Source organism: Panthera leo, chromosome D4 (assembly GCF_018350215.1).
Source record: "Panthera leo isolate Ple1 chromosome D4, P.leo_Ple1_pat1.1, whole genome shotgun sequence".
NCBI lineage: Eukaryota > Metazoa > Chordata > Mammalia > Carnivora > Felidae > Panthera > Panthera leo.
In genome coordinates this window covers 55550664-55575679 of record NC_056691.1, presented here as the reverse complement: position 1 = coordinate 55575679, position 25016 = coordinate 55550664, and the positions used below count along the sequence as shown (strand labels likewise).

The 25016-nt window shown below is 47.6% G+C and overlaps 1 protein-coding gene and 1 long non-coding RNA gene across 5 annotated transcripts; one reads left to right on the top strand and one right to left on the bottom strand.

Moving 5' to 3' along the window:
- Window positions 1–677: 677 nt before the first annotated feature.
- On the bottom strand, window positions 678–8292 carry LOC122205187. Of its 2 annotated transcripts, none has more exons than XR_006195939.1 (5): window positions 7770–8292; window positions 3512–3719; window positions 1734–1797; window positions 1198–1306; window positions 678–927 (listed from the first exon to the last, which is right to left on the bottom strand). It is a non-coding gene; the product is annotated as an uncharacterized LOC122205187 (long non-coding RNA). The 2 variants fall into 2 exon arrangements; XR_006195940.1 differs by having other exon boundaries at window positions 3512–3715.
- NOL6 (nucleolar protein 6) lies at window positions 8028–21991 on the top strand. 3 transcript variants are annotated; one of them, XM_042913342.1, is made up of 26 exons: window positions 8028–8114; window positions 9153–9359; window positions 9445–9561; window positions 12446–12625; window positions 12994–13162; window positions 13394–13528; window positions 13613–13776; window positions 13865–13985; window positions 14190–14248; window positions 14333–14434; window positions 14638–14753; window positions 14902–15079; window positions 15256–15378; window positions 15552–15700; window positions 15851–15926; window positions 16155–16295; window positions 16439–16556; window positions 16634–16788; window positions 16890–17053; window positions 17506–17658; window positions 17894–17991; window positions 18767–18891; window positions 19014–19103; window positions 19503–19697; window positions 19814–19915; window positions 20140–21991. In XM_042913342.1, exons 1-26 carry the CDS (start codon window positions 8061–8063, stop codon window positions 20287–20289), a joined length of 3441 nt encoding a protein of 1146 aa, XP_042769276.1. In that variant the 5' UTR covers window positions 8028–8060; the 3' UTR covers window positions 20290–21991. The 3 variants fall into 3 exon arrangements, with proteins under 3 accessions (XP_042769276.1, XP_042769278.1, XP_042769277.1); XM_042913343.1 differs by lacking the exon at window positions 8028–8114 and adding an exon at window positions 8387–8453; XM_042913344.1 differs by lacking the exons at window positions 19814–19915; window positions 20140–21991 and having other exon boundaries at window positions 19507–19631.
- Window positions 21992–25016: the final 3025 nt, after the last annotated feature.

The window sequence follows — 25016 nt, the reverse complement described above, 5'->3', positions numbered from 1 at the left end:
CAATGTCTGCACCTAAAGTGGGGCTTGAACTCACAACTCCAAGATCAAGAGTTGTACACACCGCTAACTGAGTCAACCAGGCACCTTGATTTTTTAGTAGACAATTTTTTACACAGTTTTAGATTTATAGAAAAATTGAGGAGGCACTACAGAGAGTTACCATGTCCCTGGCACCCCAATTTCCCTTATTAACATCTTACATTAATATAGTACATTTATTATAACTAATAAATCGATATTGATACATTATTAACTAAAGTTTTCACTCACATTTCCTTAATTTTTACATAATGTCCATTTTCTGTTCTAAGATGCCACACTATATTTAGTTTTTATGTTTTGTTAGGCTTCCTTTGACTGTGACAGTTTTTCAGACTTTCCTTATTTTTGATTACCTTGAGGGTTTTGAAGAGTACTAATCAAGTATGTTGTATAATGTCCCTCAATTAGAATTTGTGGGTTATAGGTTTTGGGGTGGAAGATCACAGAAGTAAAATGATATTTTTTATCACATCATATCAGGGCACATAGTATCCACATGATTTATCAGTGTTGATATTGACCTCAATCACCTGGCTGAGGTAGTGTGTCAGGTCTGTCCACTGTAATGTAACCCTTTTCACCTCCTTTGTATACCATACCCTTTAAGAGGAAGTCACTTTGCACAATCCACAATGAGGAGCATTGTTTATTTATTTTTGTTGTTCTTTTTCATCAGAGATGAGATCTCAATATTTTGAAGAATCCTTCCCTAGCTCCCAACTCTACTTTCTAGGTCTTGGAACCAAATCCACTGGAAATAGGGCTCACTTCAGAGGAGGGAGAATGTCTTAGTCAATACATCCCCTTCTCCCAAAATGATGCTGTGTTGCTGGTTCTGACTTCCCTTCTTCCACCATTCAATTTAGGGACAAGAAAATTGCTGACCTGGAAACGTAGGAGATGATGTTGACACCTTTAATAACAAGGATGTGAGTAGACAAATAGGCAGAAAGTTCATCTTCAAAGCATTTCACCCACATAAACTCATCACAGTCCCACCCTGCCCCAGAAGATGGTAGATCCCTAGCCTAACCCACTAGAACATACAACTGACACAGACCAGAAGCTGCTCCCTGGCTTCAAACAAACTCACAAACTCATAGTAAATATCTACAATAACCATGGCCCTAAGGGAGGTGGCTAATAAACATATACCTGTGTAGGAAGCTTATATCCTAGTGTGTTAATGAAGTATGTACTTAAGATTCTCCATTCTTGGTCTGAAGAACTCTTATTTCCACAGAATTTCTCATGCCTTTTTATCCTAGCAGGTAAGACATTGTTTATTAGTAGTTTGCAACTGTGTCATATTCATGCCTGGATCCACAGCAACCAGCACATTGTCTGACACAAAGTAGACACTAAGTAATTGTTCTCATGGGCTTACAGCCAAGGGCAGGAAAACAGCAAAAGCAAACTGAACCCCACCCTCCACCCCCATGTCTAATAGAACCTCTCAGACACATAGTAGATGCTCAATATTATAGATTCCACAAGGATGACAGGTCTTGTTTATACAAGCTCCTTTTTTATATACAAGCCACTACAATGTTTGGCATGTTGTAGGTACTCAAAACATATTTGTCAGAAGAATGAAGGGCAAAAACAGCTTCCTAGAGTTCCTGTTTTATGACGGGTAGATTGACTTGACTAGTGGTGCCCTCTGGTGGTGAAGAAAATAGGACACTTACCCTCAGTCTGTTTGGTATCACCTGGTGCTCCTCAACCTGGGCTCTTCTGAAATGATTCTTTCTTCTAAAGGGAGAAAATATAGAAATCTTGGAAGATAAATGAGAGGTAGGAGTATTTGCTTTGGAGAGGTCAATTCTTACCTTACAGAATGACTCTTTAGGAGACCAACATTTTTTAAATTCTGCATATGTTAACACATGTTAAGTCCAATAGTGTTCTTAAGGAGACACAATCTTCCTTTAATAATTATAGCTAATGTTTGCTGTGCATCAGTCTGTGACAGACTTTTTACATGTAGTTTCCTGTTTAATTCTCTCAAAAATCCATGACATCCATACTAGAACATCTATTTTCCTGAATATAATAAAAGTTAGAAAAGCTAAAAAATTTACCCAAGGTAGGGCACCTGATGGCTCAGTCGGTTAAGCGTCCAACTCTTGATTTCGGCTCAGGTCACGATCCCGTGTAACATGAGATGGAGTCCTGTGTCAAGCTCGGCACTAACAGCACAGGAGCCTGCTTAGGATTCTTTCTCTCCCTCTCTCTCTCTGCCCCCTCCCCAGCCCACGAGCTCTCTCTTTCCAAAAAAAAAAAAAAAAAAAAAAAAAAAAGTGACCCAGTGAGTACATGGCAGAACCTGGAGTTGAAACTTGGTTATCCCACTTAAGCATGATTGCTCCTAACCAAAGCCCTGTAATATTCCTATTCTAATGTGCCCATAACAATCCACACATAACACATCGCCTCCAATCCTATACTGCAATTATTTGTTTACATCTTTCTCCCAGCCTCTGAGATGCTCTTAAGAGCCACTTATTCATTCAATAAATATTTATTAATTGCCTGCTATGTGACAGGCCCTATGCTAAATGATTTAATGATTTAGTTATGCCATCATGGAGCTTACATTCTAGTGGCTGAGATTGAATCAGACAAAAATCAGTAATTACTAGACAAATAATATTGCAAGTTTTGGTGAGTACTAATGAAGGTGACTAAATTAGAGCCTAAGACTGAAAATGTTGGGGTGAATGCAATTTTATTTTTTATTTGTATTATTCTTTTGGGAGGGTGAGTGCAGGTTGGTTTTTTTTTTTTTTTTTTTTTTTTTAAGATTTTATTTTTAAGTGATCTCTACACCCATGGTAGGATTCAAGAGTTGCATTGTCTACCATCACAGCCAGCCAGGCACATCAGGGGTGAATGCAATTTTAAATGGAAGCAGGGCAGGGGCAGAATAAACCTCTATGAGATTGCATTTAAATGAACACAAGAGCCAATAACCTCCATGTGCCCACCCTTTGCCCCCGATGATGGGTTATACAGAAGTTATGCTGCTGTTGGGGAGGGGGAGTCATGCAGATGACCTGTCACAGGAAACATAGAAGCTTAGTGTACTTTTTTTTGTTTGTTTAGGAAAAAGCCCCAAATCAATAGTTTTGGGTGTTTTTGTTTGTTATTTGTTTGTTTTAATGAGTCAATAGCAATGTCCAATTAGGGCTCCCTCCACCTGCACCTGCATCTCCGCTTGCTGGTAGCAAGCAGGATACTGGGGCTGAGGCTGCAGCTCAGGGCGAAGCAGGGCCAGATGTGGCTTTCCAGCCTTGCTTGGCCTTAGGGCTGACACCTGGTTCCTGGGACAACCCATCTGGTCTCTTAAATAAAGGTCAAAGCTGGAATCTGAAAAAAAAAAAGAATTGAATAGAGGGACCAGCCTATAAACCATGAAGGCAAGAACATTACCCCAGGTTTCTGGCTTGTGATCATTATGTCTTACTTATCTCTTTATCCTTGACACTGAGCACTGGGCTTGCCATTTCTTAAGTGTCATCCAATGTAGAATGAGTGGTTGACTTATCTCTCAACTCTCTGATCTTCCTCAGGGCTTGTTAAACTTCCATGGTGCTGATTCATCTTCTCAGTCAATCCAAACTCAACTTATGCTTCAAGAGTTAGCACAGACCCATCTCCTCCAGGAAATCTTCCTTAACAATCAAAACATTCTTCAGTCAGGGGCGCCTGGGTGCCTCAGTTGGTTAAACATCTGACTCTTTGTTTCAGCTCAGGTCATGATCTCAGGTTTTCGTGAGTTTGAGCCCCACATGGGGCTCTGCGCCGGCAGCATGAAGCCTGTTGGGATTCTCTCTGCCCCCTCTTCTTTCTGCTCCTCCCCCACTTGCACTGTCTCTGTCTCTTTCAAAATAAATAAACTTTAAAAATTTTATATAAAAAAACCATTCTTCAGCCATAAAGCAGGCAATCCTACCATTTGTAACAACATTGATGATCATTAAGAGCATGATGCTGAGTGAAATAAGTCAGCAGACAGATACTGCATGATCTCACTTATATGTGGAATCTAAAAAAAGCCAAACTTATAGAAACAGAGAGTAGATTATGGTTGCCAGGGGATAGGGGTAGGGGAACTGGGGAGATATTGGTTAAAGAATACAAACTTCCAGTTACAAGAGGAATAAGTTCTGGGCACCTGCGTGGCTCAGTTGGTTAAGCATCTGACTCTTGATTTTAGCTCAGGTCATGATCTCACAGTTTATGAGATTGAGCCCCAGATCAGGCTCCATGTTGGGTGTGGAGCTGCTTTGGATTCTCTCTCTCTCCCTCTCAATCTCTCCCTCTGCCCCTCCCCTATGCTCTCTCTCTTTCTCAAAATATATAAATAAACTTTTTAAAAAAGGAATAAGTTTTGTAGCAACGTGGATGGAACTGGAGAGTGTGATGCTAAGTGAAATAAGCCATACAGAGAAAGACAGATACCATATGGTTTCACTCTTATGTGGATCCTGAGAAACTTAACAGAAACCCATGGGGGAGGGGAAGGAAAAAAAAAAAAAGAGGTTAGAGTGGGAGAGAGCCAAAGCATAGGAGACTGTTGAAAACTGAGAACAAACTGAGGGTTGATGGGGGGTGGGAGGGAGGGGAGGGTGGGTGATGGGTATTGAGGAGGGCACCTTTTGGGATGAGCACTGGGTGTTGTATGGAAACCAATTTGACAATAAATTTCATATATTGAAAAAAATAAATAAAAAAGGAATAAGTTCTGGAGATCTAATGTATAGCATGGTGACTATGGTAAACAATACTGTATTGTGTACTTGAAAGTCACTAAGAGAATAGATCTTATTTGTTCTTACCATAACAACAACAACAAATGGTATTTACGTGAGGTGAAGGATGTGTTAAATATAATGTTAGTTATAACATTATTGTGGTAATCATTTTGCAACATATACATATGACAAATTATCACATTGCAAAGCTTATACTTAATATTATACAACAGCTAGGGGCCTATACAACAGCTAGGGGGGCTCAGTCAGTTAAGCTTCTGACTTTGGCTCAGGTCATGATCTCATTGTTAATGGGTCTGAGCCCTGTGTTTATTTTTGAGAGACAGAGCATGAGTACAAGTGGGGGAGGGGCAGAGAGAGGGAGACAGGATCTGAAGCAGGCTCTGAGCTGACAGCAGAGAACCCTATATGGGGCTTGAATCGTGAGATAATGGCCTGAGCTAAAGTCAGACATTTAACTGACTGAGCCACACAGACACCTCTTAAAAAATCTTTTAAAAATGTAGGGGCACCTGGGTGGCTCAGTCGGTTAAGCGCCAGACTTCGGCTCAGGTCATGATCTCACAGTTCGTGAGTTTGAGCTCCACGTCGGACTCTGTACTGACAGCTTGGAGCCTGGAGCCTGCTTCGGATTCTGTGTCTCCCTCTCTCTCTGCCCCTACCCCATTCATGCTCTGTCTCTCTCTCAAAAATAAATAAACATTAAAAAAATTTTTTTAATCTTTAAAAAATGTTATACGATAGTTATATCTCAATAAAGCTGGGGAAAAAACAATCAAGACACTGAGCAAAAAGGACAGCAAGTTTGAAGGCCCAGGACAAAAAGCCAGGTAACTAGGGAAACTCCAAGTAGTTCAATATGGCTGGGGCATAAAATTTGATAGAAACAATGGTCAGAGACAAGGCTATAAAGGTTGACAGTGGTCAGATTCATTCATTCAGTAAACACTTACTGAGTATTTGCAGTGTGCTAGGCATTGGCCATGTAGACGTGGTCCTTGTTTTCATGGATTCACAGTCAAAAACAAAGAGACAACTAATAAGCAATCAAAAAATTGTAAAAAAAAAAAAAGTGCTAAAAAGAAACAAATGGGATGATGAGATAAGGAAAAACATATTTCAGATCAGATGATCAGGAAGGCCTAATTAAAGATGTGATACTTATGCTGATAACTGAAGCAGAGAAAAAGTCGAGAAAAAGTGTTCCAGGCAGAGCAAACAGCTTGGCTCAAGTCTCTGAGATGTGAAAGAACATGATATAAGTTCTTGGGGCACCTGGATGGCTCAGTCAGTTGAGCGTTTGACTTTGGCTCAGGTCATGATCTGGCAGTTTGTGAGTTCAAGCTCCATGTTGGGCTCTGTGCAGACAGCTCAGAGTCTGGAGCCTGCTTCAGATTCTGTGTCTCCCTCTCTCTGCCCTCCCCTGCTCATGCTCTCTGTCTCAAAAATAAACTTTAAAAAATTAAAAAAAAAGAACATTAAGTTCTTTATTTTACAAGGGTAGAGTATCAAGAGAAAGGATGGCATGGCCAGTGAAGGACCATACTGATTGAGGTTTTATTAAAATTCGTATTTAATATGAATGATGAGTTTTTAAGAGGAGAGTGACATGAGAGAATGATGGTTTCAAGACACTCATTCTGGCAACTACATGGAAATGGATTGAAGAAGGACAAGACCACTCTTGTGAAAAATTCCTTTAAAAGCTATTGCATAAATTAGTCGGTACTATTAGAAGTCAGGATAGTAGTTACTCTTGAGGCATAATGACTAGATGGCAGAATGAGGGGAGATTCTAAAGGTTCAAAAAATGTTCTGCTTTTCTGGGAGCTGGTAACATGGGTATGTTTGGTTTATACATATTCAAACCTTATGTAATTAGGAAGAATTACCTTATGTAGTTCCTCCATGTATACATATGTATATACATAATCAGATGTATATATAATCATATATGTGTGATTATATATGCATGTATGGAATTATATATGCATATGTGTATATATGTAATTTTTGTGTACATTGTACATACATCTATAATTACATATACATATACACACATATACATATATATTGAACTCAAATAAAAAGTAAAAAGCTATTGAATAAAACTGTCCTATACTTTTCAAAAATGTCATAAAAGACCAAAAAATGGAGAGCTCAGCAAATATCCCAGATTAAGAGTGAGAAAAGAAACGTGACAACCAAATTGATGCATGCTCTTACATCAGGAAATAAAATACTACTATGTAGAGGGTATTATTGGGATAATCAGCAAAATTTGAATAGTACTGATAGAGCTTAAATTTTCTGAATTTTATAACTGGACTATGATTAGTCCTTGTTCTTGGTAGATTAATGCCTAAGTATTCAGGGATGTGCACAACTAATTCTTAAGTGGTTCTGCAAAACAGTATGTAAATACCTAAAAGACAAGACAAATCCGACAAAACATTATCACTAAGTTATGATGGGTGGTAGGTGAAGAATATATGAGAGTTCATTATATTAATATTACAATTTTGGGGTAGATTTGGAAAATTTAATAATAAACTGGAGAAAGGTATTATAATCTAGGCACGAGATGATGTGACTTGGACTAAATTTGGCACTAAAGGCAGTGAAGAATTAACGAATTCAAGGTATATTTTGGAGGTGGAACTGACAAAACCGACACAACTGAGACGATGTGGTGGATGGAAAAAAAGGATAGAAACCACTGGTATAAATAAACAATCCCAAGTGCCCAAACTAGCTCCGCCCTTCCCCCTTCGACGCAAGCGGCGGAAATAAGGAAAAGCAAGCGACCGCTAAACTACAGGCAGGCTTCCGGTCTGGCGTCGCAAAGAGACCGTAAATCGGAGAACACTGTTTGGCTCCTCCCCCACGATGGGCGGTCCTGGACAGTGACAGATACCAATCGCCAGCGACTCATCGGGCACTCACCCAATGGCTCTGGAGCTGGGCGGAGTCCTGCGGCACGAGGGTAGTCCCCACGCGGTGCGGGAAGTTTACTGCTGGGTGCGGGAAGTTTCCCGTTGGGTACGGTGACTTTGCTGCAAGCCTTTGGCAGTTCTGTTGTGAGGCTTTAGTTATTCTGTGGAGGGGTTCAGCAATTCTGTGGCGGGATTTCAGCAGGTCTGTGGCGGGGGTTCAGCAATTCAGCCAGGGTGGGAAGAAGTGCTGAGCACGTGGGCTTTGAACCAAAGTGCGTGAGCAAGACCTGGACTCCGAGTGATGGGGCCGGCCCCTGCGGGAGCGAAACATCGGGCAGCTGCTGGGGACCCGGAGGTGGGTGAGCCATCTGGGAGGGAGGAATGTTCTACGTGCAAGAGGTGGCAGAGTCTGACAGCTCGCCGACGAGGGACAGGATGGCCGTCCCTTCTGGAGGAGCCTTATTCCCCCATGTTGCCAGTCTGGCGCACCGAGACAGACCCAGGGGGAACCTGGCGTTATTTGGATAGCAGCAATAAAGTTTACTGAGCTCACTCCTTCGAAAGCTCTGTGACGTCGGTCATTTCCCCGACCAGGTTCTCTTTCTTGTCATTGGATGAGATCTGACCTCTTGTGCCTAGTTCTGTGCTCGCCGCTGTAATGGAGGGCACATGGTGGTTCTTCTGGAGCCCTCCAGTAAGGCTCTCTCCAGTGTAGGACTGTGGGGTAGAGGCGGGGGCCATGGCTGTAGGGAAGAAGGTTTAGGATTCTGCAGACCAGGGTGTGCAGGGTGTGGATGCCTGCTGACAGAGTAGGCATACTACCTGTGAAACCTTGATTTCCTTCAAGTGTACATTTTCTTCTGGGATTACTGAAGATTGGATGATTTACTGAGTATATTTTCCTGAGGCAGTAGGTTTAGGTCTTTCCAGCACTGACCACTTAATGTATACTGATGTAATCTACGGTCAGGGATTGCTGGCAGGTTAGAGGTTGGCAGGATTTGGATAGAGCAAGAGTGGAGATGGCATTTGTGAATTCCCAGGACAAACCCAGCAAAAGAGGAAGATTCCTGATGCGTAGTATCTGGAAATACAAGGAGCTCAGGCATTGTTTAGGTCAGGGCTCAGTCAACTACTACCCCTTCCAGCTCCAAGCCAAGCTCCATGCTTGTGCTGTCAAATAGACAGGGAACCCTCAACTCAGGAGTTTTAAGACTAGAGCTCAATAATGTTCTAAGTAATGATAATCCTGGGTTTTGCAGTCTGACTTCCGTTCAAAAGAGTGAACAGGAGCCTGTGAAGCATTTATCCATGTCCTATCATGGTGGCATTTTAGGCAGTGCATGCTACACACCTTTGACCTCACACTGGCTTCTCTTCTCATTGGCCACAGGTGATGGAACTAGCTCTGGAAGACACACGCCAGGAAGGAAAGAAGGAGTACTCTAAGAAGTGTACCTTGGTTGGGTCTCCAATGGAGAGTCTCCTGCAGCCAGTGAAGCTTAGCCAGGCAGAACTGTACAAGGAGCCTACCAATGAAGAGCTAAACCGCCTTCGGGAGACTGAGAGTCTGTTCCACTCTAGCTTGCTTCGTTTGCAGGTACTACTGGGTGGCTGGGGCTTGGGTTAGAGGGATGGTCCTGGAACCCTGAGGCTGAAGAACTCACCCCTATCTCTTCTTACAGGTAGAGGAGCTACTAAAGGAAGTAAGGCTGTCAGAGAAGAAGAAGGAGCGGATCGATGCTTTCCTACGGGAGGTCAACCAGCGAGTCCTGAAGGTGCCCTCAACTCCTAAGACCCAGGTAACGCAGGTAGAGTGAAGAACTGGGAAGTCCAGGAGAGGTCCTCAGTGTAGGCCTCTGAAACAAGGCCTTGCTCTTCTTCAGAGGGCGTGGGGTCCTAGGGAGCTCATTTTCACTGCCAGGAGGCTCAACTGGAAGTACAGTCAACCATGTGTTCATTTGTTCAGCAAACATTTATGTTCCTTGCATTAGCTGTGTTCTTAGGATACATCAGTGAACAAAGCAGCCCACTTTCTAGTGTTGGACTTACAGATAGTAGACAATAAACATGATGAGTAAACTGAGTGGCAATATTAGAAAATGGTAAACACTATGGAAAGAGGAGAAAGTAGGGCAAGGTAAGGGGATTGTGGGAATATCAGAGGGTGGGAATGGTTTCCAATTTTAAATAGGGTAGTTGAGGTAGGCCTCATTGAAGTGACAGTAGTCTGACGATTTGGAGGAAGTGAGTCAACCATGTAGATATCTAAGGAAGGAATAGTCAACACAAAGGTTCAAAGGCAGTAGTAAGTCTGGTATGTTCCTGGGATTAAATGAGGGGAAAATAGAAGGACACGAGTTCAAAAAGGCAATGGAGGAAGGAGGCATTTCACTCAGGGCCTCGTTACACCGAAACAAGGACTGGCTGTTGCTCTGGGTAAAAAGAGGAACCACTGATGGGACGTTTTTTTGGTGTAACAGTGATGTGATCTAGCTTCATTTTTAAAAAGTTGACTCAGGGGCACCTGGGTGGCTCAATCGGTTAAATGTCTGACTCTTGATTTCAGCTCAGGTTGTGATCCTGGGGTCGTGGGATCAAGCCCTGTGTTAGGCTCCATGTTGAGCATGGAGCCTGCTTAAGATTTTCTGTCTCTGTTTTCCCCTCTTCCCTGCTCACACACTCTCTAAAAAAAAGAAAAAAATATCGACAAAACTAAAAGCCTACAGAATGAGAGGAGATATCTGCAAATGACCCATCTGATAAAGGGTTAGTATCCAAAATCTATAAAGAACTTACTGAACTCAACACCCAAAAAACAAATAACCCAGCTACGAAATGGGCAGAACACATAAATAGATACTTTTCCAAAGAAGATATCCACATGGCTAACAGACACATGAAAGGATGCTCAACATCACTCATTGTCAGGGAAATACAAATCAAAACCATGATGAGATACCACCTCACACCTGTCAGAGTGGCTAAAATTAATAACACAAGAAACGACAGGTGTTGATGAAGATGTGGAAAAAGGGAAACCCTCTTGCACTGTTGGTGGGGATGCAAACTGGTGCAGCTACTCTGGAGAACAGTGTGGAGGTTCCTCACAAAACTAAAAACAGCTACCCTACCATCCAGCAATTGCACTGTTAGGTATTTATCCAAAGGATGAAAAATACAGATTCGAGGGGTACATGCACCCCAATGTTTATAGCAGCATTATCAACAATAGTCAAACTATGGAGAGAGCCTAAATGTCCATTGAATGATGAATGGATAAAAATGTGGTATACATATACAATGGGATATTACTCAGCCATCAAAAAGAATGAAACCTTGCCATTTGCAACAACGTGGATGGAGCTAGAATGTAGTATGCTAAGTGAGATAAGGCAAACAGAGAGGTAAATACCATATGATTTCATTCATAGGTGGAATTTAAGAAATAAAACAGGTGTTGGGCACCTGGGTGACTTAGTCGGGTAAGCATCCAGCTTCAGCTCAGGTCATGATGTCACGGTTCATGAGTTCGAGCCCTGCATCGGGCTCTGTGCAGACGGTTCAGAGCCTGGAGCCTGCTTTGGATTCTGTGTCTCCCAATCTCTCTCTGCGCCTCCCCTGCTTGTGCTCTGTCTCTTTGTCTTTCAAGAATAAATAAAATGTTTAAAAAAAATTTTTTTAATAAAAAAAGAAATAAAAAAGCTGAACATATGAGAATGGCAGGGGTGGGGGGAGGAAGAGAAGGAAACAAACCACAAAAGACACTTAATGATAGAGAACAAACTGAGGGCTGATGGAGGGACGTGGGTGGGGGATAGGCTAGATGGGTGATGGGTATTAAGGAGGGCACTTGTGATGAGCACTGAGTGTTGTAAGTGATGAATCACTGAATTCTACTCCTGAAACCAATATTGCACGGTATGTCAACTAACTAAAATTTAAGTTAAAAAAAAAGTAATAAATTTTTTTTAATTCTTCATTTTAATTTCTAATACAGCAAGTATAGATATAACTCACGTAAAAAGAGCTCTTTGAGGGTCCTTGATAATTTTTAAGAATGTAATTCACTCAGGCTGTTGTGTTAAAGGTAGAAGGGAAGGGGATAAAGATAAAATCAGGGAGACTAGCTAGAAACCTATTATGCGGTGATCCACTGGAAAATGGTGGCATCTCAGATTAGGATAGAGAAGTAGAGGTGGTTAGTGTCTGGATGCTCTTAAAAGTGAAATGGATGTTTTTAAGAGATGAGTTCAGGTGATTTAAATGTTTTGGGCTTGAGCAACTAGAATGAAGTTGCCTTAATGGAGAGGATGTGTTTACAGAAAGACTGGGAGTTTGACTTCAAATGTATTGATGTGTTTATTTTTGTTTTTATTTTCTTAAAGTTTATTTATTTATTTTGAGAAAGAGCATGCATGCACAAGTTGATGAGGGGCAGAAAGAGAGAGTGAGAGAGAATCCCAAGCAGGTTCCATGCCCTCAGCACAGAGCCTGATGTGGGGCTCAAACCCATGAACCACGAGATCATGACCTAGCCAAAATCAAGAGTTGTATACTTAACCTACTTAGCCATCTAGGCGCCCCTCAAATGTGCTATGTTTAATTTGAGACGTCTACTAGACACCAAGGGGACATGTCAGGGAGGCAGTCAAATAATATGTATCACTGTCTCTGTCCCCACAGCTGACTGACCAGACCTGGCTCCCAGCTGGGGTTCGAGTACCCCTCCACCAAGTGCCCTATACTGTGAAGGGCTCTTTCTGCTTCCTGCCTCCAGCCCAGGTCACTGTTGTGGGCAGCTACCTTCTGGGTACCTGCGTCCGGCCGGACATTAATGTGGATATGGCAGTGACCATGCCCAAGGTGAGGTCTAGAGTTTGGGGAATGGAGAGACTGCTGCTTCACCACCTACAAATTCTTGGGTCTTTCTTTCCCACCTGCCACTTGCCAGGGGATTGAAATCTGAACTCGAAATCAAAAGAGCAGATCACTGCTGTCATCTTGAGGGCAGCTTAAATGTGCCTTTGGGCCAGTTGCTGCCCTTTGGAACTTTGCCTTCGTCATCTGAGAACTAGATATGGTGGTGTTGTCCCTGGTTCATGCACTCTGGCCAGCAAAACTCCCTGAGGTTTCTAAACTGTGACTCACCTTGGCTTCATCTTGGCCTCCAAGCTCTCTAACAAAAAGCATTTAAGTGCCTGGGCATGTCTCTCTTTTCTGACCCTCTCCAGGAGCTCCTACAGGACAAGGATGGGTTGAACCAGCGCTACTTCCGCAAGCGTGCTCTCTACCTGGCCCAGTTAGCTCACCACCTGGGCCAAGACCCCTTCTTTGGCAGTGTTCGCTTCTCCTACACCAATGGCTGCCACCTGAAACCCTCGCTGCTACTTCGGCCACATGGTGGGAGGCACATACTGGGCTGAAGGCACAGTATGGAGTGACAGATTCAGTGGTGGGGGGGGCATGGGGCCTCAAGTCCAAGGTGAGAGGCTTAGGCCTCAGGTTTGAGGGGGAAGGTACAAAGACCTCAGATTCTGAAGTGGGAGGGCATGGTACCCGGTATCCTCAGGTAGGAGGAAGGTGGCACAGAGACCCACCTGGAAGGATCTCAGCACTCCCTGTCTCCCCCAGGGAAGGATGAGCGCCTGGTCACTGTACGTCTGCATCCATGCCCTCCACCTGACTTCTTCCGCCCGTGCCGCCTGCTGCCATCTAAGAACAATGTGCGCTCTGCCTGGTACCGAGGGCAGAGTCCCCCAGGGGATGGTGAGCAGACACTTGTGTCAAGGTGGAGCTGAAGGGAAGAGTGTTGTGGGGATTTCTCTTCTCATGGCTTCCCCTCCCCCACAGGTAGCCCAGAGCCTCCCACCCCCCACTATAATACATGGGTTCTGCAGGACATGGCCCTTGAGTCTCACGTGCAGCTGCTGTCAACTGTGCTGGGCTCAGCCTTGGGGCTGAAGGATGGCGTGGCACTTCTGAAGGTCTGGCTGCGGCAGCGGGAACTGGACAAGGTGAGTTGGGAGTGGCCCAGCTTCCCTGCCTCACTGAGTGGCGGGTTGGCTCTGAGCTTGGGCCTCTCTGTCTCCATCTCTTTTTCAGGGCCTGGGAGGGTTCAGTGGGTTCCTTGTCTCCATGCTGGTTGCCTTCCTTGTGTCCACACGCAAGATCCACACCACCATGAGTGGCTACCAGGTCCTGAGAAGCGTCTTGCAGTTTCTGGGTAAGGTGGCTAGACTCAGAAAGGCCAAGGGTTCTACTCATCCTGTGAATCCTCTCATTCTATCAAGGGTCATTCAGTTTCTTAACATAAGACAGAAGAGCAAACTGAATTCTGGAGGCAGGGAGGAGGGAGAGTGTCATTAGTGCTGGGTCCCCAGGGAGGAGGATACCTTCTGACACACCCATCTTCTCTGGCTCACTTCAGCCACCACAGATTTGACAGTCAATGGGATCAGCTTATGTCTCAGCTCAGATCCTTCCTTGGTGAGTGGGGCAGGGCTGGGGCTGGGCAAGGAGGCCTGAAGGTAAGGCCTCAACCCTGACTGGCTTCTTTTTTATGCCTCCAAGCCGGCCCTGGCTGACTTCCATCAGGCCTTCTCTGTTGTCTTCCTGGACTCCTCAGGCTGTCTCAACCTCTGTGCTGATGTCACTGCCTCTACTTACCACCAGGTACCAATGGTTCCCCATTCCTGGATTCCCCAGGTGTCCCAGTCCAGACTGTGTCCCTTCTACCAGTACCAGAACCCCAGAAACTCTTCTCCAAAGAGCTTAGGTCAGGCATGTCTCTTGGTCTGAGCCCTCAGGTCACTGAAGGGAGGGGTATAGTGGTGATAATCTCACATGTGAGTTCCCTGCTTACCCTGTGGCCCCAGGTACAGCATGAGGCACGGCTGTCTATGGCATTGCTGGACAGCAGAGCTGATGATGGATTCCAATTTTTGCTGATGACTCCCAAACCCATGATCCGGGCTTTTGACCACGTCTTGCAGTAAGTTTATGGCTGACAGGCTATGTCAGTGGGTTCTTTTTCCCTGGAGCTACAGTGGTGGGGCAGAGGTGCTCAGATGTTCCTGGTTTTGGGGAGGGGGTGGTACTTGGGGTCAGCAGTACCTCATTCTGTCTCTTTGTCCCTCTAGTCTCCATCCACTGAGTCGCCTGCAGGCAGCATGTCACCGGCTAAAGCTGTGGCCAGAGCTGCAGGATCTTGGTGGGGACTATGTTTCAGCTGCTTTGGGCTCACTGACCACCCTCCTGGAGCAGGGTCTGGGGTCCCGCCTTCACCTGCTGGCCCACTCTCGGCCCCCAGTGTTAGAGGTGAGGTGCTGTGGGGTAGGGAGTTTGTGGGTTTAAGGAGGACTAGATCTAGGGTCTCAGGGAATACAAAAGACACACCATCCCTCTAGCTAGATCTTTCTACCTAGTTGGAAACTGGATTTCCAGGTCAAGCTGGGGCATTCTTGGCTTGAACTCAGCCTTTTTACACCCTATAGTGGGACATTAGCCAGGATCCACCGAAGCACAGAGACTCTGGGACCCTGACCCTAGGATTGCTCCTCCGGCCTGAGGGGCTGACCAGTGTCCTTGAGTTGGGTCCGGAAGCCAACCAGCCCGAGGTGAGGAGCTCTGGGGTCTGGGGGGTGATTTGGCTCTGTCTTGGGAACTCCAGGCCGTGCACTGGCAGGAGTAGGGTGGATCATCCTCATGCCACCTGGATTGAGTCCTGTTGGGGATTTCTGATAAAGCCCATCTTTGTTGATTTCTTCCACCACCCATTGCCTTTCCTCAGGCTGCTGACTTCCGCCAGTTCTGGGGATTTCTCTCAGAGCTTCGGCGTTTCCAGGATGGAGCCATTCGGGAAGCTGTGGTCTGGGAGGCAGCCTCTATGGCCCAGAAGCGCCTTATTCCCCACCAGGTGGTCACCCATCTCTTGGCACTGTGAGTGTTAGCATCTGGATGCTGGGAAGCACCGGTGGGTTGGGGAGCCTTTTAGGAGGGTCTGGCCCAGGCTTTGGGCTGAGCAGCGAATGTCCAGCAGCATTCTCCATATTCCTCAGTGCCCACACTGAGTCTCTGCCCCTTTCCCAGCCATGCCGACATCCCAGATACCTGTGTCCACTATGTGGGGGGCCTTCTGGACGCGTTGATCCAAAGCCCGAAAGAGGTAAGGGTCATGGGTCAGGGCTAAGGGTTAAGGCTAGGGGTTGCAGAGTAGCTTGTGTGGCCAGCTTAGGTAGGGGGTGGAGAGCACACCTCAGCCGGGCTGCACTTCTCATAGTGTCCAGCAGAGGGGGTGCTGGCTCTGCAGCAGCCCGAGCTGTGGCAATATCCTGGGTGGTGGTGGGGTTCTGTAGGGTCCTGGCCTCCTGACTGACTGTGTTCTCCCTCTCAGACCTCCAGCACAGGTGAGGAAGCCCTGGCAGCAGCAGTGCGTTGCTACGATGACCTCAGCCGCCTCCTGTGGGGGCTAGAAGGTCTCCCGTTGACTGTGTCTGCTGTGCAGGGAGCTCATCCAGTACTGCGCTACACTGAGGTGAGGTGGAAGGTGGCAGGAAGCCTTTTCTGCTTAGCGATTCCTTGTCTCTACCCCATTCCTCCAGTATTCCCCTTTCCGACTCCTGACTGTGTTCACTTTCTCAGTCCTGAGCCCCTACCTCAGCCCTGCATCTTCCATAGGTGTTCCCACCAACCCCAGTCTGGCCAGCCTACTCCTTCTACGATCACTTGCGAGAGCAGGCCTCGCTGTTGCCTCGGCCTGACAAGCCCTGTCCAGCCTATGTGGAGCCCATGACTGGTGAGGATCCTCTTGGGAGGGGTTGAGAGAAATTGTTCCCACTCCATGCTGCAGTCTTGAACCTCTTTTCTTCCTAGTGGTATGTCATCTGGAGGGCAGTGGTCAGTGGCCACAGGATGCTGAGGCCATACGCCGGGTCCGAGCTGCCTTCCAGCTGCGCCTGGCGGAGCTGCTGACCCAACAGCATGGGCTACAGTGTCGTGCCACAGCCATGCACACTGATGTCCTCAAGGTTAGACTGGTGTAGGGTAGGGATTCCCCAGAGAGGGAGGGCACAGGGTGTTAGGGTGTCCCATGCTGACACGTGTCCCATCCCATACCTTCTTTGAACAGGATGGGTTTGTGTTCCGGATTCGTGTGGCCTATCAGCGGGAGCCCCAGATCCTGAGGGAAATGCGGAGCCCTGAGGGGATGATCTCATTGAGGGACACGCCTGCCTCCCTCCGCCTTGAGAGGGACACAAGGCAGTTGCCCCTGCTCACCAGTGCCTTGCATGGGTATGGCCACCTATAGGTTCTTCTGTCTGTAGATCCTTGCCTGTTTCTATTCTGCTCTCCTGGCCACCTGTCTCTCTGGGAGGCCACCTGGTATAAATTTATACCATGGTTTATGTATTCATTTTTTAGAGAGAGGAAGAGAGAGAGAATCCCAAGCAGGCTCTGTGCTGTCAGCACAGAACTTGATGTGGGGCTCAATTTCACAGAACCATGAGATCATGACCAGAGCCGAAGTCAAGAGCCAGACACTTAACCGACTGCACCGCCCAGGCGCCCCTGAAATGGGAATTTTATAGGACTGATCTGTTGGGGTGTTAGTTAGGGGGATGTGAGATTCTGTACAGAGGGCAACTTTGGGTAAAGGTTGAATAAATAGTGGTGGTAGAGCAGAAATACTCTTCTTGGGCCCTGAGTGCCTGAGTCTCATTGCCACTTCCCTCTTCCCCCCACAGACTCCAGCAGCAGCACCCAGCCTTCTCAGGTGTGGCACGGCTGGCCAAGCGGTGGGTGCGCGCCCAGCTTCTGGGTGAGGGGCTCACCGATGAGAGCCTGGACCTGGTGGTTGCTGCTCTTTTCTTGCACCCTGAGCCCTTCACCCCTCCCAGGTGATTCCGAACTCCATCTTTTCTCTAGCCAGAAAGTTCCCCTTGGGGCCAGTTGTCGTCCCTTAGGCTGTACCTTCAGTCCAAATGGGAAAGGGTAGCTAAAAAAAGTGACAGAAGAGGTTCTAAGACACCTCCCACCCCCATCCATGCTGGGGGGTCTAGATTGTCTAGGCCGTGGGGAAAGCCCTGGGATGTGTGGTTGGGCCCAGACCCTTTACTCATTCCTTCTTCTCAGCTCCCCCCAGGTGGGCTTCCTTCGGTTCCTTTTGTTGATATCAACCTTTGATTGGAAGAACAACCCCCTTATTGTCAACCTCAACAATGAGCTCACTGGTAAGTGGTAGGACTGGGGTCAGACTCCTGCAAGAAAAAACCTTTGTGGATTGCAGAGCAATAGGGCACACAAGGGTTTTCCACGCCAGTTTATTAGATAGGGCTTTTTTCGTGGCTTCCCCTTCCCAGATATCTGTGCCTGGCCCTGATGCCTTGGGGTGGGGAGTTACTAGGAGGAAGAGGCCCAGTCAAGGCTTTAGGGAGCTCTAAGGCTATAGAGCTATGGTTTGTTCCTATGATGCTCAGAAACAGAATGGACCGGGGTGGTAAACAAGCTACCTGGAGGGGGCTGTGAAGGGGAAAGGAGAGTAGAAGGGGGACCCTGAACACTAAGTGAGAAGTCTTGTGGGGATCAGGGCAGGGCCCAGGTTAGAATAGATGTCCAGACTTCTTGGTGAGTGGGGGTGATGATTTTCAGCTGTAACATGAGGAGTTCCTGGTCCAAGCAGAGAGGAGGGTGTCAGCTTCCTAATTCCCCAGGTGTGTGGGAGCATAGGGTGGGAAGGGGGTCAGGGGCAGGCCTCAGCTTGTGTTGGCCCGGAAACTAGAATGGGGTGCCAGGCAGTGGAAAATTCTGCCTTTGGGCTGAGGCTGAGAGTTTAACGCCCCACCCAATTGAGGCAAACATGGTGTCCTTTACATTGCCTTTGTCCTTTGGGGGAGGGGCACTGGAAAATCCCTGTGATGGGCAGCTGTTGGGTGTACAGTAGGAAGATCTGGGGTAGTAGAGCTGGGGAAGGGGGCAGGCTGACCCAGGATCCCCTCTTGTTCACAGTGGAAGAGGAGGTGGAGATCCGCAGTGGCTTCCTGGCAGCTCGGAGACAACTCCCAGTCATGGTCATCCTTACCCCCCAGGATCGTAAAAACTCTGTATGGACACAGGATGGACCATCACCCCAGGTTCAATCCCATCCTTACCTCTAAATTTGTGGTCTTCTCCCCCAAGGAGAAAGCAGGCCGAGCATGAGCTAAGAAAGACCCACACTCAGGTTTGATGTATTTGATTGTGTGTATCCCCTCAGATCCTACAGCAGCTTGTGGTCCTGGCAGCCGAGGCCTTGCCTGTCCTAGAGAAGCAGCTAATGGATCCCCGGGGGCCTGGGGACATCAGGGTAAGCCCTTGACCAAGAGTGACTCGGGTTCTAGGGATTCTGTCTTTGAACATTGGGAATCTGAAGCTATAGGGGCTCTCACAGGATGCTCAGCCCTCTTGTTTGGCAAGACTGAATCCACAGAAGGCATTGATACTGCCCATGGTGCCTGGCAGTGGTGGAACCTGCAGGAGAACCAGGTCCCTGGCTCTATCCAGGCCTCACACTTGTAGCCTGTGCTCCTCCTGACAGATTGAAGCTGGCTGACACCAGCTGGGGCTTGATGTTCCCACCTTCAGATGAACATTTGGGCCCCTAATGGGGGGTCAGACAAAAGGGAAGGAGGGAACCAAGGTGGGCATGTGGAAGGCTTTGTGGTCCAGCTCCCAACTCCCAGTGGGCACTACGGTACTTCCTCAGACAGTGTTCCGGCCACCCTTGGATATGTATGACGTGTTGATCCGCCTGTCTCCCCGCCACATCCCCCGGCACCGCCAAGCCGTGGACTCACCAGTTGCCTCCTTCTGCCGTGGCCTGCTCAATGAGCCAGGGCCCTCGTCCTTGATGCCTGTGCTAGGCTACGATCCTCCTCAGCTTTATCTGGCACAGCTCAGGGTAGGTCCTAAAGGGCTGACTAAACCTGGGGAGGGGGCTTCCAGGTGAAGCTGGGGCCATGGAGGTGACTCTCAGATGTCTATGTGTAATATTATCTATGTCCTGCCCTTTCCTAGGAGGCCTTTGGGGACCTGGCCCTTTTCTTTTATGACCAGCATGGTGGAGAGGTGATTGGTGTTCTCTGGAAGCCCACCAGCTTCCAGCCCCAGCCCTTCAAGGTGTGCTGGCTGATGATAAGTGTTGTTCCCAAGTGTGTTCATGTGGTTCCATGTGGGCATGCATGTCTGTATGTGGCATGCTCCCTGACTGCATGGGTCAGGTGTGAAGCATGTGTCTTATGTGTTGATCTATACTACTGCTACTGCTCCCCACCCCCACCCGGCTTGGTGTCTCTGGGTGTGCCTCTGTGACACCTCAGTCCATGTTTCTCTGGTTCCCCTAGGCATCCAACACAAAGGGGCACATGGTGGTGTCTCAAAGTGGGGAGCTGGTGATGGTGCCCAATGTAGAAGCGATCCTGGAGGACTTTGCCATCCTGGGTGAAGGCCTGGTACAGGCTGTGGAGGCCCGAAGTGAGAGGTGGACTGTGTGATCTCCACCCCAGGAGCAAGCTGTAGGTGTACAGCCGGACTTCAGACCTCTGGAGCAAGATGTCAATGGCATGATCTCCATCCTCGTTGCGTACGGATCTTCCATGGAGTACCTGCTGGCCTAAACACACTGAGATGTTCCCCTAGAAAAGCCCTGCCCCAAATTTCTGTCTGATGCCTCAGCATCAGAGCAGGGGCCTGGTTTCTTACAGAGTCCCCTGGGCCTGTCTGAACTTCCAGAAGAGGAGGGCAAGCCAGCTCAGCAAACTGAATGAACCCAGGAGATCCATCCACCTGTCAGCCTTAGTCTGGGCTTTTTTTTTTTTTTTTCCTTTTCTTCCTAGGATGTTTCCAGAAGTGTGGAGAGGAGGACATTTGCCCAAGGCTGAGGCTGTCTCCCCTTCCCATTGCCAGGATGTGTGCCTACACCTTAGTATGCCCTTCAGGGCAGTGTCAGGCCTTTAAATGGGGTCCAGAGAAGGTATGGCACTTCTTGAGGGTCACAGAATATCTGCACTGAGCAGTGGGAAAGGGGCTCTGTGTGTATGAATAGAGCCCATTGAAGGGACACGGGTCTCTCCTGTGTGGGTGCTGTTACTTTCCAGGGTACACCATGGGAAAGCACAGAGGACAGGAGGGGCTGGGTACCCAATGAACCAGAGAAGGGGTGAGGGGGACAGATGGTCCCCTAGTCCGGGAGAGCTGCAGAAAGCACTCAGCGTTGCCCTGGCTGCTCAGTGTCTCAGTCCCCCGGCTCCATGGCATCTGCCCATTCATGTCACACTGTCCCCACTGCATCCCTGCAGTAAGGGTGCGGGGGGAACAAGCCTCAAGTCCTGCTCTCCAGGAGCTCTCAGTGCCAGGGTGGGGGGCGGTGCTGCCTCTTTTCACCCCGGTCCACACCCCACTTGCAGCAGCCTCTCCCTTCTCCGTCTCCCCTAATCCTGGCTGTTTTTCCAGACTCAGCTCGAATAGTGCTTCCTCCTCCAACCCTTCCCTCGCCCCCAGCCTGAGGTGCTCTTTCTCTCGTCTGAAACATGAGAGCAATTACTGTCTGTTCGGTTTACTTCGTAGTTGCATACAGGGCGTGAACTCTTCTGTTGTTTTAAACTCTGATTTAAAATTAAGTCACTTAATTTCCTCATGTTCCTGGCTTTTCTGCCATTTTCACATAGTTTTAACATTGTCTCCTAGAAGTAAACTCTCTGGGGGCAGGTAACATGTTTGAACAGATTTCTTGGCACCTTCGTGGTACCCAGGACAATGCTCAAGTAGGATGCAGGTGTGTGCAGAAGGGGCATCTAGGCCAGGCAGATGGAGAGCAAGCAGGCCCACCAAAATGCTTTAAGGACAAGGGAATCATAATTTGTAATCTCTGCCTAGAATGAGTGTGGAGGTGACAATGAGTTGCACCCTGAGAATTAAGATGCAGCTGACATTTTGAGTGCCTGGTAAATGCTGGGCACTCCGTTATTTTACATGTCTTATGTGCAGGAACGTGATCATGCAACAATACCAGCCCTGTGAAGTATGTGCTTTTAGTTATCCTCATTTTCTGAAAGGTTCAGCAGCAGGCATGGGCCTGTTTGTGAAGAGATTGATGCCTGGCTATCAGGGTTCATCCTCAAGATGATAAGGGATGCCTGGGTGGCTCAGTTGGTTGAGCGTCTGACTTCAGCTCAGGTCATGATCTCATGGTTCATGAGTTTGAGCCCTGCGTTGGGCTCTGTGCTGAAAGCTCAGAACCTGGAGCCTGTCTCAGATTCTGTGTCTCCCTCTCCCTTTGTTCTTCCCCCACTTGCTCTCTCTCTCTCAAAAATAAATAAAGATAAAAAAAAAAAAAAAAGACGATAAGCCACATATAGGAGCCCTGATCTTGAATTTTGTCCCAAGTCTGTTAGTCTTTGTGAACCTGTACCGGTCCCTACCTGTCACCGTCATGAGATTAGATGTTGGCATGTCATAGAGAATACATTGATGGGCTATGTGAGCTGTGCTCTTGATTCATGAACTCCAGGCAGAGGTGTACAAGACTTTGTGTTTGGGGAAAGAAATGCAGTTCCAGCCCTCATGGACCTTGGTTCTGTGGTGTTGCCTGGTTCCTCTTCACTTATTTTCTCCACAGTCCCTCTGTAGGCTCTGGGGAAGGATGGTGCTGGCCTGTTTCAAACCATCCTGTTTCCATCCGTGGGTCGGCTTCAGTCCTGTAGCTTCTGGCCTTTTCACAAACCCAGTTCTAGATTATCCTGGTGAAGGAGGGAACAGAATCTGCCCCCGGGCAAAACTGCAGCAGGTGGTTCCAAGAGGTGCAGACGCCAGTCCCCACTTGGAAAATGAGCACTGGCCTTGCTACCTCCATGTTTCCTTGGGCAAATCACTTCCCTTGATGGGCTCAGCTTCACCACCTGTAAAATGGGCATGGTAATGGCTTTGTCAGGGGCACAATGAGGCAAGGGAAGATGGCAGATAACTCAACCCAAGGAGCTGTACCACCTTTCTGCACTCCCTGCTCAGCACTGTGGAGAAAGCAGGCAGCCCAGGCTCCATCACTCTGTAGCTCCAACCTCACAGTCCATCACACTGTAGCTCCAACCTGTTTCCTCCAATCTCTAGGAAGTGGGTGAAGAGGCTGGTGTGGTCTAAGATGACCATGGTGGCATGAGGAGCTGGAACTTCATTGGAAGGGAAGGAGAGAAGACTAGGAACTCCTGTGTGAGCAAGGCTGGGCAGGATGTAGGTTATACATCCCCGTGGGTGTGTCTGCCTCTGGGGGGTTCTGCATTTACGTCTGCAGGTGGACATGATGGGGTAGGAGTCTGATGTATGGAGTGATTTGTCTGCTCTGTGTGTTGGGGGGCATGGACATGTCTGTATGCACTAGTCTGTGTGCAGGTTTTGTCTCCAGCTCAGAGTTACTGTAAAAGGGGAACTCTCTTTTTTTGAAGAGTAGGTCAGGAGAGAAAGCTCTCAGATAAAGAGGCAAAAACTCTGGGGGAGTGGGGGGTGCCTGAGTGGCTCAGTCTAAGCAGTTAAGCGTCTGGCTTCAGCTCGGGTCATGATCTCACGGTTTGTGACTTCGAGTCCTGCATCAGGCTCTGTGCTGACAGCTCGGAGCCTGGAGCCTGGAGCCTGCTTCGGATTCTGTGTCTCCCTCTCTCTCTGCCCCTCCCTGGCTTGCACTGTCTTTGTTTCTCTTTCTCAAAAATAAATATTAAAAAAAAAAAAAAAAAGAGGCAAAAACTCTGGATTGTTTCTGTGGTTTTAAACAAAGCCTTCTTCTTGGGGCTTTGGTTTCCCCAGTTCTGTCAGACCTTCTAAGCCTCGCTGTGTGGTTACATTTAGTGAATTCTCAAAGTGTCCTCTCTTCTGACTGTGGTATCACCATCTCCTCTAAACTGGAATCCATTCAGCTGAAGACCCTATTTTCCTCTGCCCAGCACATGACTTTGGAGAAAAAGAGCAAGATCCCAAAGCCTAGGGGTCCTTGCAGCAGGTTACGTTCAAAGAAGTCCTGAGGGCTGCTCGGATTTGGACTCGTCCAAGTGCCCCCACCCCAATAAACAAACATACATACAACCCCTCCAACATCCGGTACTTGCTTTGTGAGTCATAGATTAATCCAGGTGAGCGATTAAGGGGAGGGGAAGCCTGGGGCACGTGAGTCACCCCTACCCTACTCAAGAATAGGTCAGCCTGCCTGCCCATCCCTCTGCTGCAGAGGGGGGGGGGGGGAGGGTGTGTGTGGGGAGCAACAGGACTCTTAGACTGCCCAGGGCACTAATGGGGACCAGGGTGTTCCAAACCCAGAGAGAGACTCATTTCCCTTTCACAGTTCAACTTCTGAAAGCAGGATGGAGAGGATAATTTTTCTGGTTTGCGTGAGGCCCAGAGAGGTGTAGGAACTTGTCCAGGGTCACACAGGGGGTGTGGAGATCCAGAGAATCCTGTCTCCAGACCCCGCTGCCAAGCCTGGGCTCTCCTGCAGCCAAGGGCTGGGGTGAAGAGGAATAAAGGAACGGAGAGCTGAACTCTAGATCTGTGCAATGGGGCAGAGAGGAGTGCAAAGCCTGCCCCCCTCCTCTGTTCTGGGCCACCTGCCAGCCCTGCTCTTCTCCCTCCACCCAGGGCAGCTGAATAAAGCTGTTATCAGCAAGACATAAAGGAGCAGAGTCAAGGATAGGGGAGGGTTGAGAGTGTGTACACTCTGGTCCACCTTACCTCAAGCCTGAAATCTCTGTCCCCCTGACTGGGACATCTTCAAAAGCAGGACCCAGCTCTCCCCTACTGTTCCAGACTGGAAACCTCCACAGGATAGGGCTGGGGTCTTCCAAAGACTGACAAGGCCCAGATTGGGCCCTGACCTAAGGAATAAGGAGGCCCTGAGATCCAGTCCCCTGTTCCACTTGACCATCAGGGATTTGGACGAAAAAGATAGATATATGTGGGGAAGGGGAGGCAGGACAGATGTTTGAAGGTATGAATTTACAGTGAGTAGTAGATAAGCCCTAGGGATCTAATGCCCAGTATAGTGAATATAGGCAACAATATTGTATTATAATCAACAAACTTTCTGAGAGACTAGAACTTAATTATTTCAACCACTAAAAAAAAGGACAATTATGTAATGTGATGGAGGTCTAATTATTGCTACAATGGCAATCATAATATATAAATAATGAAATTACACAATGTTTTATGTCAAATATATTTCAACTTGAAGAATAAAAAT

Excerpts from the sequence above, each read along its gene's own strand:
- NOL6 (XM_042913342.1), top strand. The coding sequence starts at position 8,061 with ATGGGGCCGGCCCCTGCGGGAGCGAAACATCGGGCAGCTGCTGGGGAC. Across the intron at positions 18,892-19,013 it reads AGGATGGACCATCACCCCAG|ATCCTACAGCAGCTTGTGGT; the intron begins GTTCAATCCCAT and ends GTATCCCCTCAG. Across the intron at positions 19,104-19,502 it reads GGGGGCCTGGGGACATCAGG|ACAGTGTTCCGGCCACCCTT; the intron begins GTAAGCCCTTGA and ends GTACTTCCTCAG.